Source organism: Gopherus evgoodei, chromosome 14, assembly GCF_007399415.2.
Source record: "Gopherus evgoodei ecotype Sinaloan lineage chromosome 14, rGopEvg1_v1.p, whole genome shotgun sequence".
In the NCBI taxonomy this organism is placed as follows: Eukaryota; Metazoa; Chordata; order Testudines; family Testudinidae; genus Gopherus; species Gopherus evgoodei.
Genome location: NC_044335.1, coordinates 25603502 through 25617234, shown reverse-complemented (window position 1 = coordinate 25617234; position 13733 = coordinate 25603502). Strand labels below are relative to the sequence as shown.

The 13733-nt window shown below is 46.3% G+C and overlaps 1 protein-coding gene across 1 annotated transcript in view; it reads left to right on the top strand.

Moving 5' to 3' along the window:
- The first annotated feature begins 4559 nt into the window (after nucleotides 1-4559).
- MYBL2 (MYB proto-oncogene like 2) overlaps nucleotides 4560-13733 on the top strand; it is a 39728-nt gene continuing 30554 nt past the window's right edge. The window contains exon 1 of the mRNA XM_030533232.1: nucleotides 4560-4798. Coding sequence (XP_030389092.1) covers nucleotides 4743-4798 — 56 coding nt within the window. The 5' untranslated portion in view covers nucleotides 4560-4742. The remainder of the gene's footprint in view (nucleotides 4799-13733) is intronic.

Below are 13733 nucleotides of genomic sequence, written 5' to 3'. Positions count from 1 at the left end.
AATCTCTCACCCTGCGGCTGCCTCCTCTTGGCTGTCAACCAGAATGAAAATAAGAAGTAGGTTTGTCACTACAGAGGAAAATATGAGATTCCAAACAGAGGAGAAGAAATATACTTAGGCAAAGATAAGATTCTTTCTGGATCAGTGTTTTTAAAGTGTAAGACACCATGTAAATTTAGAAGGGGCAGCCATGTGGAAGACTACATAGAATTTAAAAGGAACATTTTCACACAGTTAGTGTCTACAATTTAAGGTGTTTTTCAAAACCAAAAAGTCACACCATACTTTTTGCACAGATTTATTCTATCTGTGGGCTATTTACCACCTGCTTAATGCAACAGTGAGGCCTTGTCTACACTACAGGGGAAATTCGATCTAAGCTACGCAATTTGAGTTACATGAATAGTGTAACTCAAATCAATGTAGCTTAGCTTTACTTATCACAGGGTTCGCACTACGCGATGTCGACAGATGCTCTCCTGTTGACTCCCCCACACTTCTCGATCCAGTGGAGTACAGGAGTTGACAGGAGAGTGATCTGCAGTCGATTTAATGGGTCTAGGTCGACCACTGATGCATCAGTTGCTGCTCACGGATCCTGGGTAAGTGTAGACAAGCCCTGAGTTACTGCATAAAAACTGAAATTAAAGTGGAAGTGATTGATCTTTAATTGTACAAGCTGAGTGTAAAGCAAACAAGAAAACCAAGAACATAAATTGTGAAAAGGTTTAGCATTTTTCCAATGTTAATAACCAGCTACTTGTGTAAAGAGGGGAAAGGACATCTGTTTTTCTTAATTGTTTTTAAACCTGTAATTGGCACTGCACGAGAGCACCCCTTCCTCATTTTATATAACTGTGTATTATGCAGCTGAGGCTCAAACCCACACAAGTAACCACCTCCTTTCTCCCCTCCTGTCTGCCATGCAGTCCTCGATCCCTGGCACCTGCTTGTAGTCCTAGGCTGCCCTATCACTACCTTCAAAGTTGCTTCTTCTGAAAGGCCTTTTCATCATTGTCCTCTTTTAGTGGTGTAGTGAAGATGAGTGAAAATCCTATTCTTTCTGCTGCTGCCCTGTGCTCCTTCCCCCCACCATGGGTGCTAAAACATCAACTTGCATTGCTTGTCAGGAAGAGAAGCTAGCATTCTTTCCTGCCTAGCATGCTATTGACACTATGCAAATATTCACCATATGCTGCTGGCGGAAGTGGCAATTCCATTGACTTCACAGACTTTTGCGTACTTATGCCAGCTATGAATGTGGTGGTCCCCAGCATCCTTTACTGCACCTCTACCCCGTTATAATGCAACCTGATATAACGTGGTAGAGCAGTGCTCCGGGGGGGGGGGCTGCGCACGCCGGTGGATCAAAGCAAGTTTGATTTAACACTGTTTCACCTAGAATGCGGTAAGATGGTTTTGGCTCCTGAGGACAGCGTTATATGGGGTAGAGGTGTATTTACACAAGTGTAGAACTTTTAAATTCCGGAGTGTCCCAGTCTGCCCTAACAATTCTGTTGTTGTGGAAGATTATCATGATTGATCAGAGATCACATTTTTTAAAAAGCTGCTGTGTTTTGTTTTTATAAACTTGTTACCCTGTTCACCCAAAACACTGGTTGGTACAATCCAGCTGAAGATTTACACAACCACCTTAACCTTTCCAAGACTGTATCCAATATCACTCACCAAAGCATCACAGGCTCCAGCTGAACTAAACTTTTGGCCAATCCTACTGGTATTTAGGGAGTGATGGATAGCTCCAGCCTGTGTTGTTCTTCTGTGTTTATACTTCAGACTGTAAATAAATGCTTCCTTTAGAGAGCTTTTAAAAGGTGTTTTGCCACCTGTGCTTGTTTTTGCAATAATATGTTTTAGAAATAAGAGTCAGCAGGGCACTCTGAGAATGCAGAATAAGCAGTGTGTGACCAACCCAAGAGCTAGGGTTTATCCTTCAGTATTTCTGGTGTCCCTGTTTGCATTGCTCATGGGCCTACTGTAGTGAGCATTTAAATAGATGGAGGCATTTTCACTAAATTGTTATAACTTGCAAATTAAGCTTCCTAGGCTGATATGTAGATAGGGACAATAATGCATTTCTCTCCTTTAAAAAAACAAAACTAGCATCCATGAAGAGACAGTGGCTCCTGGCCACCTCTACCAGGAATCCCTCCACTTACACTGAAATCTCATGATTAAATAGTTCTTCCTTCTAATTTCATTCACCTAATAGAAGTTGAAACCATCACAGCTGTTTTGCCACATGGATGGTGGTTTAAGAGCAGTAGCCAGTCAGAGGGCAGGGATTTGTAGTAGTTGAACTGCTGTAACCACTGTAGCGTTGATTTTCATTAACTCTACAACGTGCAATTCCCTATTTGTTAGATACTAATCATGGACAGGCTTTGTCTCTTATACTTGCAAAAATCAGCCTATAATTCTGCACAAGCAGAGATTACTATGTAGACAGGATGTAGATGTTTTTCTACCTTGTCTTCTAACCCTCCTCAAGTACCTGACCCTGTGTACACTCAGGCCCTTATAGTCATGTGTGATGGATGTGATGTATGCCTGTGGAAACAGCCACAGAATAAGAAAATGCTTAATTGCTGTGGTGCTATTGTGAGTCAGTTACTGCACCCCAGCCTGATGCTTTGCTTGTAAAGGAGCATTGCAGAATAACCTGCATCACACCCAGAAGGAAATTAAAATGAGTGATGCTTTCAGAAACAGACTTCTCATCTCTACTCTTGTGGGGCCTGTTGTATCACACTCCTTCAGGCTAATGTAATGGGCTGTATTTTCTTCTTAGATTCCCACCTCTCCTTAGGGACCTAAGCAGGAGTTTGACTGTTCAGTTAGCAAAAGGTAGGCTTTTGTTCAGCTGTTAGCGTCTGATCAGTTTAACTTCTGGAGCATTCTCTCTTTTCAGTCAGGCTCCCTATACCCTAGCCATGATTCTGACTAAAGTGAGTATAGTAACTTGGAGGTTTGACATTGGTAAGACCTACTGCAGATTAGTAGAATATTTAAAGAGATCTTATGCTTGGAGTCATCCAGGGAGTGGGGGCAGAGAACAAAGATATTGTTCAAGCTCAGACCTGCTAAAGAACTCCATGGTTATGAATGAACTACTCTATAATGTATTATTATCCCTAAAGCCATCCACAAGCAAGAATCAGTGCCTCTCTGTGGAACCTTCCTCACATGCCAGTTTGCCAAACCTCCACCCTTTCCTCAGACCTCTTCCTCTGTCAAGGCCTAAATATAGGATGCAGAGAATGCTGAATTCATCCACAGTAAGGGACACCAAAATTATTCTTGCACAAAACTTAAAATGCTCTAGGTTTCCCTCCATCAGTGTAAGTGACAATTTGTACTCTGTTTCTTGTGTCTGTCGGTTGTAAATAATTTTCATCAATGAAAGTGAGGATACTAGACCGGTATGGAATGAAAACTTCAGAAGTAGGATGAGAGGTGCCCCTGAAAACAGATCATGTGAGAAGTTCCTAAGAAACCCACTTCCTTCCACAGAGGCCATATGAAATGATTACAGAAATAATACACCAAGCTACCTCACCTCTGTATGCCCCAGCAACCTCCCTACATTGCAAAACCCTACTTCACAAGAGGTGGTGACTAAAAACTGTCCCAACGTTAATCCTACATGAGAAAAGGCTTCAGCTGCTTTATAAACACTTAGAAGAGGCTCTGACTTCTAAGCCAGGGGTTCTTAAACTTCTTTGCACTGTGGCCCCCTTCTGACAACAAAAATTACTATGTGGCCCCAGGAGCGAGGACCGAAGCCTGAGCCCCACAACCCCATATGGGGCAGCCAAAGGCCAGGCTCCACCACCCTGGATGGAGTGGGGCAAAGCCAAAGCTCAAAGACTTCAGTTGCAGGCAGGGGGCCTGTGACCCCATTAAAATGGGATCCTGACCCATAGTTTGAGTTGAGAACCACTGTTCCAAGTGTTAAAGGACAGGACTCTTGAGTCATGGGATCCAAGATCTATTCCTAGCTGTGGGAGTTAGGGAAACTAAGAGAAGCGACTTGCCCAATTTGTAAAATGGAGATTTTAAGTGGGACCTGAAACCTTTTCTGGGGGTTGCATACCCTTGAGCTAGTCACTTCCCCATCTGTAAAATGGGGATAACGATACTCCACATCTCCAGCCCGGCTTCTTTATGTAGATCGTAACTTCTTCAGGGACTATCTGTGGTGTTACACAGAATGATCAGAATTCCACAGCTACCCTTAGCAGCCTATTCCAGAGCTTAACTTCCCTTACAGCAAGACCTCTTTCCCCAGTAGCTAACACATCTCCCCAGCTGCAGATTAAGCCTGTTACTTCTCGTCCTATCTTCAATGGGCGTGTGGGTTGCCCATCGCAGCGAGGCCCTGCGCTCTCTCCAGTGGGACCCCTCGCCAATACTGTGATTTGCGACATGGGAAACAAGCCCTCGTCAACGCAGCCTCCTTTAAAGAGCAGAGCTGCTCTTTTGTCCTTGCCAGGCTCCCATCGAGCTCAGCCTGTTTTTCGTCCTGCCTGCAGAGGGATCCGCCGCGGCCAGCCCCGCAGCCGGGCTGACTCTCCTTGCCCACGTGCGGGTGGGGGCGCCTGGCCCGTTTCCTCGGGATGCCATGTCCGTGCCGTCCGATAGCCGGGCTTTGCTCCGGGCTGAGCTAACGCGGAGACCTGGGCTCCCCGCACTTCAGCCTGCAGGATGCTGATGCGGTCATGGCTGCTCTCCTGCGGCGCTCCGCCACTCCCACGTTTCCAGGGACGCTGCAGAGGTAACTGCATTGTTTTTGTCACCCCCCCCCGCTGCATACGCTCCTACCCCCCCTTGCAGCTGCCGGGGGAGGGCGAGTGTTGTTTCACTAGTGCCACAACGGAGAGAGTCTCTCACACACACACACACACAAGCCCCAGCCGCCACCTGTGTCTCCAGAGGCGGTTCCGGGCTTGAGCACGTGTTCTGCCAGCCCCGCTGTCGTGCGTGAAACGTGCAGCCCTAACCCCAGCCGCGCTGGTTTCCTGGAGGGACGATGGGGACGGTTTCCCCCGAGTGGGTGGATTCAATGAAGTATAAACGTTTTTCTCCGTCTCCCCGCCGCAGAGATATAGCGGGATGTTCGTGCAAACACACTTGCCACCCCGAGCTGCTGCCCTTTGCTCCCGCAGAAAGGAGCTAACTTCAGGGTTTCCTCCTCGGCTCCTGGCATCGCGCACCCCGCTATTCAGCCCCTCCTGCGTGTCCTGTCCCTGGACTCAGCCGGGCCCTGCTCAGGCTGCCTGTGTGCTCAGCTGGTGCACTAGCATCCCGTCCCCTGGCACGTCGTGGCTCTTTGAGTTCACAAACCAGGCAGCCCCCGCTAAGCTCGACCCCGAGGTGATCCTCTTTTGTGAGGTCAGCCATCTCGCTGCTTTGTGTAAAGGGCTTGCGTCTCCCACGATGCCTTAATCCCACTTTAAGGATGGGCCAGTCTTGATGTTAGGACAGTTACTTAGCTGGGCACAGCGCGCTGATGGGCTGTACTCAGGGCAGGTGAGCAGGGACCAAGTAGGGGAAGAGATGCCAGGAGTCCAGCTAAGACTTAAATGTCTCATAAGACAGAGAGAGAGACCCTAAATTCTGCCTTAAAAATCAACCCGGGAGAGCTTCCTTCAGCAAGAGTGAGACTTGGCAGGGCTGGTTTCACCTGCCAAAGGCACAGCTTTGGGGGGTAACAGTTCACTTAGTGATATAGACAAAGGGGTGGCTGAGCAGTCTTCTTTCCCCAATGCAGATGTACAACCCCACTAAATGGAATTATTTGGAATCCTACTGGCTCTGGTTCCATATATCTAGGGTGCAAAAAAGAACTCACTACCACCTACATTTTGCAGAGATACAAAGTTATTCCACCTGCTAGCCTTGCTCAGCATAGCCCAGATTCCAGTTCAAGTGCCTACAGGTTGCCTATCTAGAACTGTCATTTCAATGGCCAGAGGGTGTTTTAGCTGCTCTCCCGAAGTGGAGTGGAGTGTTAATGACATTAGCTAGTTGCTACCTTGAAGTAATGGACAAAGCGCTGTAGATTCTGAAATATCAGACACTAATTTAAAGATGAAATGAAGAAAGAAATATTTCCCATTTTAGAAGGGCAATCACTTTGCAGTCTATTAAAACTGGGTTAAAGTAGTTTCGGGTAGTAACCTGCCCTTCCATCCCATCTGTTGTATAAGTGTGATCTGTCCCCTACTGCAGCATGCTTCTGTTCACTGTAGTTTCAGGGACTTATTAAGTTTCCCTTATCAAAGTTTTTGGGTCAATGGTAGTTTAAATACTGGTTCAAAGGATGTGGAGCTTAATGTGACACTTAGGCCCAAGTCCACAAAGGTACTTTGATACCTAATGCAGTTTTGATGGCAAAAAACTGCTGCTGACTACAGTAGGCACCTAAACTCACTAAGCACCTATGTTTTCAGGGTATCAATTAACTAGACCTATATATTTCTGCCTCTGAGCACGTGCACTACTGTCTTCCTTTAGACCAGTGGTTTTCAACTTTTCCAGATGACCATACTCCTTTCAGGAATCTGATTTGTCTTGCATACCTCCAAGTGTAATCTCACTTAAAACTACTTGCTTACCAAAAAAAAAAAAAAAAAAAAAAAAAAAAAAAAGTGTCACAGAACAGTTACTGAAATTGCGCACTTTTTTTTTTACCATATAATAAATCAATTGGAATATAATTGTTTTAGTGCAGATTATATAGAGCAATATAAACAAGTCATATGACACTAACTTCACTAGTGCTTTTTATGTAGACTGTTGTAAAACTAGGCAAATATCTGGATGAGCTGATGTACCCCTGGGAGTACGCAGAGGTCTTCTAGGGGGGTACATGTACCTGTGGTTGAGAACCACTGTTTCTAGGCAGCTGGCTGCCTATCTCCCATCAAAGCCCCAGAACACTGCACAAACTGGGGAAGACAGGCATTTGCCCACAGGCATGACCCAATCCTGTTGGCAGTCTGTGAGCATACCTACAGGATCACATCCCATTCAGAACCAATCAACCTTTATTTGGAGGTGGTGGTTATCTCCTTTATGGCTTTTAGCTCAGATCATGCATTCTCTCTCACACACCTAATGGTTATTTAAATATTCATCCACAGTGGAAGAGTCCTTGGGCCAGAGAGAGAATGACTATAGCCCAGTGTTTCAGGCACCTGCATAGGAAGCAGGAGAGCCAAGGTCCAGTACCTCTGCTCCAGTCACTTGTTTCTTTTAAATCCACAGTGGAACAATAGGAAAGATTGAGGGACTCCTGCATCAGAATATCCCATAGCTCAATAGTTAGAGCATCCTCTTGAGGACCGCCCCCCCATTCAAATTTTTCCTCCCCACAGGCCGAGAGTGTGGATTTGAACCCAAATCTCCTTGAGTGCTCTACCTACCAAGCTAGCTGTTAGGTGGCGTCACTTTCTCCACCAGCTATTGGGTGGAGCAAGGCATGTGATTAACTTATTCCCACCAGAAATGCCCTAGATGTCTAAACCCCCTCACACCTGGGAAGCAGAGATAGGTATCTATGTATTTCTGAGAGAAAGAAGGGTTTAGTATATAGCCCTCTCATCACAGGTGCTAGAACGATTTGTATGGGGGTGGTGGTGCTGAGAGCCATATAACCAAACTGTAAACCCCAGTATATATAAATAAGAGAAAACACTTCAAGCCAAGGGTGCTGCAGCACCCCTAGTTCCAGCATTTACACCTCATATCAGTCTCCCCCTGGCTAATTCTGGCACCTCCACACCTAGTACACTGGCCTGTGGGGCTCATTCTTAGGTGCCCCTCTCTCCGCATTCATTGTATAGGGAGGCTACGGGCCAACTTGGCTTTATGGATCAGTGTTGTTCCTGCAGTTTTCTAAGCATCTACAAAGTGAAGTGTTACAACAGTGAGAGTCACAAGGCCTAAATCCCTTCATTCCTTCCCCCCACAGCCCTCCTCATGACTCAGTCAGTTACTTTAGGCAAGGTTGAAAATAGGCTCATGTTTCAAATGAGCTGTTCTCTTCCCCAGAAAGAGTTACTAAGTATTGTCTTGTTGGGATATTTCAATTATAATTACTTTTAGATTTAGATCCCTGCTTGGGCTCCCATGCAGAAACTCCAGAGTATACGTATCCTGTCAGCAGACTGGCACATACAGCACACACTATGAATGGAGGTATAGCACTACTCCCTGACCTAATCCATTGTTCCTGTGTGGTTTTATGGAGCTGTTAGAGTAGCCAGTTGACTGGTCATTTCACCATTTCCCCCCCGGTCAATTAGTTAGACTCTTGCATGGTCACGTATTCTAGTTCATGTACTTTGTTTTTGAAGCTTCTTGCATGAGAGTGTCATTTGTAGTTAAGTGTACCTATTTGTTTAGCAGCTGGCTGCTTTCCCCCCATAAATATTACCAATGAGAACATGCACCTACACCAGAGCTGAAGGAGAGTAATAGCATTATGTTCCCTGAGCAAAAGGTCTCACTACCTTGAGGCATGCCAGCTGACCAGTAGTAATAAACTGTGCACAAGATTGAGTTCTTCTCTTTATTTGCACACTGCAAACACAATTAAGACAGGAGAGTTTTACAAGGCAGTCAGCTTACTATGAAGGTCACAAATTAAGTTCAGGGCTATTGAGTTAATCCAGTTAAAAGATCCACCAAGGTGATCTAGGAATTCAGAACAGCTTCCTCCACCCAATAGTGCCCCTACCAAGTTCCCATACTAGATTTTTGGGGGGGGGGGGGGGGAGGAAAAGAGTAAGGGGAAGGAGGGTAAAAAGCCCTTCCCCAGGTGGAGAGGAGAGGGTATTGTGCTTGCAGCAACAGAGCCTCACCCAGGATGGTTCCCACCATTTACGGCTGAAACTAATTTGTTGAGACTTCAGAGATTTGCCATCAGGTGAGCTAGTTTCCTGGACACAGATGAACACCCCCAACTGTAGTCAGGCTTTATACACTGGCCTTTTGTGCAGCAGACACTCTGGCCCATGGATCACTTATGTTTGCATGATGCAGAGCACATGCACTACCAGAGTGTCCCAAGTAATGTCACCAGAGAGCTTAGTGTGATGGCTTTGGCCATCGACCACTGAGCTAAGCTCACTCCTTTCCTCTCTCATTTGAGCAGTTTTGATTTTTGTGGCCCCTTTGGCTTGTCACCCCATCCATCATCAGAGAGGGGATAGCAAAGTCAAATGGCTTCATGCAGTGAGCAGTAGTTAAGGGTTCTGGCTCACTCCCCTGGGTATCATAACTGAGAGACCTGATGGCAGGGGCATAAGATCTCTTGGTAGCTGCACCAGGCCAAGCCAAAGCAATAGCAAAGACAGATTTCTCCAGAGATGGGGTATCTGGTTTCAGAGATCCCAGTGACCTCAGGTCTTCTACACTTGCATCCAGAGAAAGAGTGTTGTCCGGAGGGGCTTGTATCTCAGAGATCTCCCAGACGGGTGGAGGTGGCTTCCTGAGACTGGAGAATTCAGTTGTTATCTCAGTGCTTTTAGAGAGCAAGTTCTCCATTGATTTGGGGTGCTTTTCTTCCTTGCATGGTGTGGAGGACTTGGCATCACAAAATACATCTATTATAGAGTTGGCTCTGCTGTTGGATTCAGAAACCACACTGGACAAGTCAAAGGCAACTGGAACACTGGGGGTCTTGCAAAAGCAAGCAAGACCACCATCACAAAGGCCCTGGGTCACACAATTCAAGTCACCCTTCACACAACTGCTCAGAGACTCTGGCCACTTGAGGACAAGCTGAGAACTGCCTTTTGTTGTGTTCTCCAAGTCAAGGATGCCATCCCAGGCATCTGGTTTAGAGGTACTGTCGGTCTCCAAGTAGTAGCTGATGCCGGGAGAAAAGTTGATGCAGCTGGAAGCACCTGCCACAAACCCATGTTCCAAGATCTCCTTTAATGTCACAAGGTTGGTACTGCTCCTCTGGGTGGAAGACATCACAGGATCTCCAAACTATGTCACTCAGTCTTGTCCTGCTGCATCCGACACCTTGTGAGTAAAGGAAGCCTTGACAGAGGGAAAAAAGTTATCCTTCACACGGCTCTTTTCCAGAGCCGTAACTCTAGGCTTGTCTAGAATAGAGAGCATCTGACTACTTTAACTATCCCCATGTATTGTTAAAGCAGCCACCCCACAATATGGTGGTAGTTATACCAAGGACTGTACACTAGTAGGCCTGTTTCTGGTTCAAAACAAAAAGCTCTACTGATAGAAGGCACCCTTATACCAATATAGCTGCACCCACAGTGGTTATTCCAGTATAACTGTACTCATTAGAAACTCGCACACCTCTGACACCAGTAGAACCGTAGTATAGACCAGGCCTTACAGTAGCTTTTCCATCTTTAAAGATGTAAGCTCAAGGATGAGGCAGGCATTGGACGTGAACTAGGTTACGATAAGCCAGAGGTGGGCAAACTATGGCCCACAGACCACATCTGGCCCATGGGACCTTCCTGCCCAGCCTGAGCCCCCAATCCCTCCCTTGCTGTTCCCCCTCCCCTCCAGCCTCACTCACTGCGCCCTTGGTGCAATGGTCTGGGCAGCAGCACAGCTGCAGAGCCGTGGCCTGACCCTGTGCTGTACAATGGCATGGCTGGCTCCAGACCACCAGCGCTCCAGGCAGTGCGATAAGGGAGAAAGGGGTTGGATAAAGGGCAGAGGAGTTCAGGGTGGTGGTTGGGGGAAGGGGTGTGGATAGGGGTTGGGGCAGGGAATGGGGGTTGAATGGAAGCAGGGGTGGGGCAGTCAGGGGTTTAGGGTGGTCAGGGGACAGGTAGAAGAGGTGGTTGGATGGACAGGAGTCCTGGGGGGGGGACATTAGGGTATGAGAAGCAGTGGGGTCAGGTAGGGGGCAAGGGCTGGGCCACACCTGGCTGTTTGAGGAGGCACAGCCTCCCCTAACAGGCCTTCCATATAATTTCAGAAACCCAATGTGGCCCTCAGGCCAAAAAGTTTGCTCACCTTCCTCTAAACCCACCTGCCTCATTTATATTTCCAACCAGCATTTAAAAGCTTTCAGTTGGTTTTGAAACAGTGCCCATTGCAATCCTTGCAGCACTAGCAGACAGAGGTTATCTGATTAGAGAACTAGAAGCCAGGAGAGCAAAGGGATAATCTTGGCTCTTACAAACTCCCACACTGAACTTGGAAAAGAGCATTAATCCTCATCTGTAATATGGGAGCAAGACATTTCCCAGCGGTGTCATTAGGCGGGACTAATTAGTGTTTGTAGAATGCATTAAGATTTACACAGATGGTACTAGATAGTAGAGAGGTAGAGGTTGTTAACAGGTTGGAAGCCTGTGAGGTGTGAAGAATGTAAACAAGTGGTACCACTGTCCTGCCAGCAGGCTATTTCTAGCCTGTGGTTTAGGAGCATCAGCTGTAGCTGGCAAACCTGAAAATGCTCACCTGAAAATGCTTTTTAACCCCACAAACTCCTACTGCATTGGTTCCTCTTTAAGGGTGGGCTTTGAATGGCTCCAGTCCTTGTGTCCCACCATTCTTATAAGCAAAGTCAGACTAAGGAGAGGGGACTCCTCCGAACACCTACAGAGGAGAGCCCACTTTGTCCTTTGGGGTCTGGCGCTAGAGACCATTTAGCAGTTCCCTGTGCTTCATGCTGTGTAGTAGGCTCACCACTGGGGCTGCTTGCTACATGGTTACCCTTCAAACAGAAACATTTGTAGCTCTTCTCCCACCACTGTAGACTAGGGAGTAGACCAGGAATTCTCATGTGCTAGCTAGGGCTTTTCATCTGGCCATGTGTATTTTAGGGACAGTATGTCCCTTGAGGGACCAAGTCAACTTTAAGATAACATTTGTCTGGAAGCTTTGTACTAACAATAGTTTACATGCAACACCTAAGATGACCAGCTTCCTTCAGCTAGGAAGAAGCTCTCTGTTCCCGTGGCATTGACTAGACAAAGCCATGTGCTGTCAGGCACATTTGTCACCAAAGAGGCCTTTGGATAAGAGAGCAGAAAAATCCCTTCTAAAGAGGTTAAGATTAAAACCTCAAGTCACACTGTACCAAAGGCTCCATAGCAGGAACTGGATTTTTTTTTTTTTTAGATATGCAAGCTTCAAAACACCCCCCCCCCCACACACACACACACATTCAGTAGGCAGTGTCCCTTTAAGGGCAGCTCAGTATTCAACATATTAGATGACAAAGCTGAAGTCCTCCAGTGGGATAGAGGGGCAGAATACATGGGAAAAGGCAGTCAGGTGAACTGCTACTCAGTGGGGACTTGGAGAAGTCACTCAAGGAAGAGCTCCTTGCCGTTTCCCAGAAGCAGTGCACTATCCTGGCCTCCTGGGTGATCTTGCTAAAAGATGGTCAAGCTCAGACAGACATTATGGGCTTGATGCAGAAGTTACTGGCTGGGTTCTCTGACCTGTGTTATGTGGCAGGTCAGACTGGATGATCATAATGGTCCCTTCTTGCTTTACAGTCTGTGATTCTATGTTGGATCTTTAGCACAGCCAAAGCCCTGCCTCAGATAGTCCAGGGTTGGGCTTTAGTCCTAGCAATAAGCCCACTAAGAATATTAAACCAAGATGTAGCATACATCTGAGACTGCTGTTGAAACAGATCATGACAGGGCAAGGAAGAAGAAAGAACTGTATTAAGACATCCCCCCCCCACATCATGAAATCAGGAGATCATTAAAAATTACACACTAGACAGCTATTATTCTGGTTAAAAGAGGACACTAAAGTCTCTGAATTTGGATCACTTTCTGTCACTGACAGCTTATAGAACTAGCTGTCTTTATTTTTAAGCCCTAATCTTGCAAGTGATTGAGGCCAGATAAGTCTCACTAATCAAGATATTATATTCTCCCTGTACACAGTCCACAGGCTAGTGGGTTACAGCAACACTGTGCTGTGCTTACAGAGAAGCACACTCTAGTCAGTAGAGCCATACACCCAACCGCAGTAACATTAGCCTTACTTTTGACATCACTAGTTTGTTTCCATATTTCCTTCTGCCTCACAACCCCACATATAGGTGGGCCTTACAGAGTAATGAGGGGTGGGGTGGGGGGAAGAGAAGTGCTTTTAAGAAGCAGCAGGAAAGGAGCACAGGACACAAATGGGGGTAGGAAGGCAGCAGGTACATGACCAGATCCTGAGATTACTTTAAATTTGCTTTTGACATGAGGTTTGAAGTGCCCCTTGAACATAAGAGGGAATGAGTAAAAGCAATTACAATTATGTAATAGTAAATGACTGTACAGGTAGTTTTTGGAAGCCTAGAATTCTTTTAAGGAAAAATGTAAATTAAAGCAAACCACTAATATTTGAAAAATAACAGGAAGGCAGAAAAGTCCCTTCCAGGAACAACTCACCTCTTGTTTCTGCAGAAATTCTTGCTACTCCTATTCTGCTTGTGCAATGATGCTGCTTTTATAGCACTGGTAATTAGGTAGCAGGCCCTGGTCATTTCCTATTAAGCTAATTTGGGAGGAGATGGATTTTCAGCTTGACAGTGATGATACTGTCAACAACCAACCTGAAGCTGCTTTGCGGGGAGGTTGTCCATCAGTCCTGCAGAGACCTGCACACATGCTTAACTTTATGCATGTCAGTTAAGAGTCCCATTGAACTCATTGAGGGCGCTTAAAGTTAAACATAAGTCTCTGCAGGAC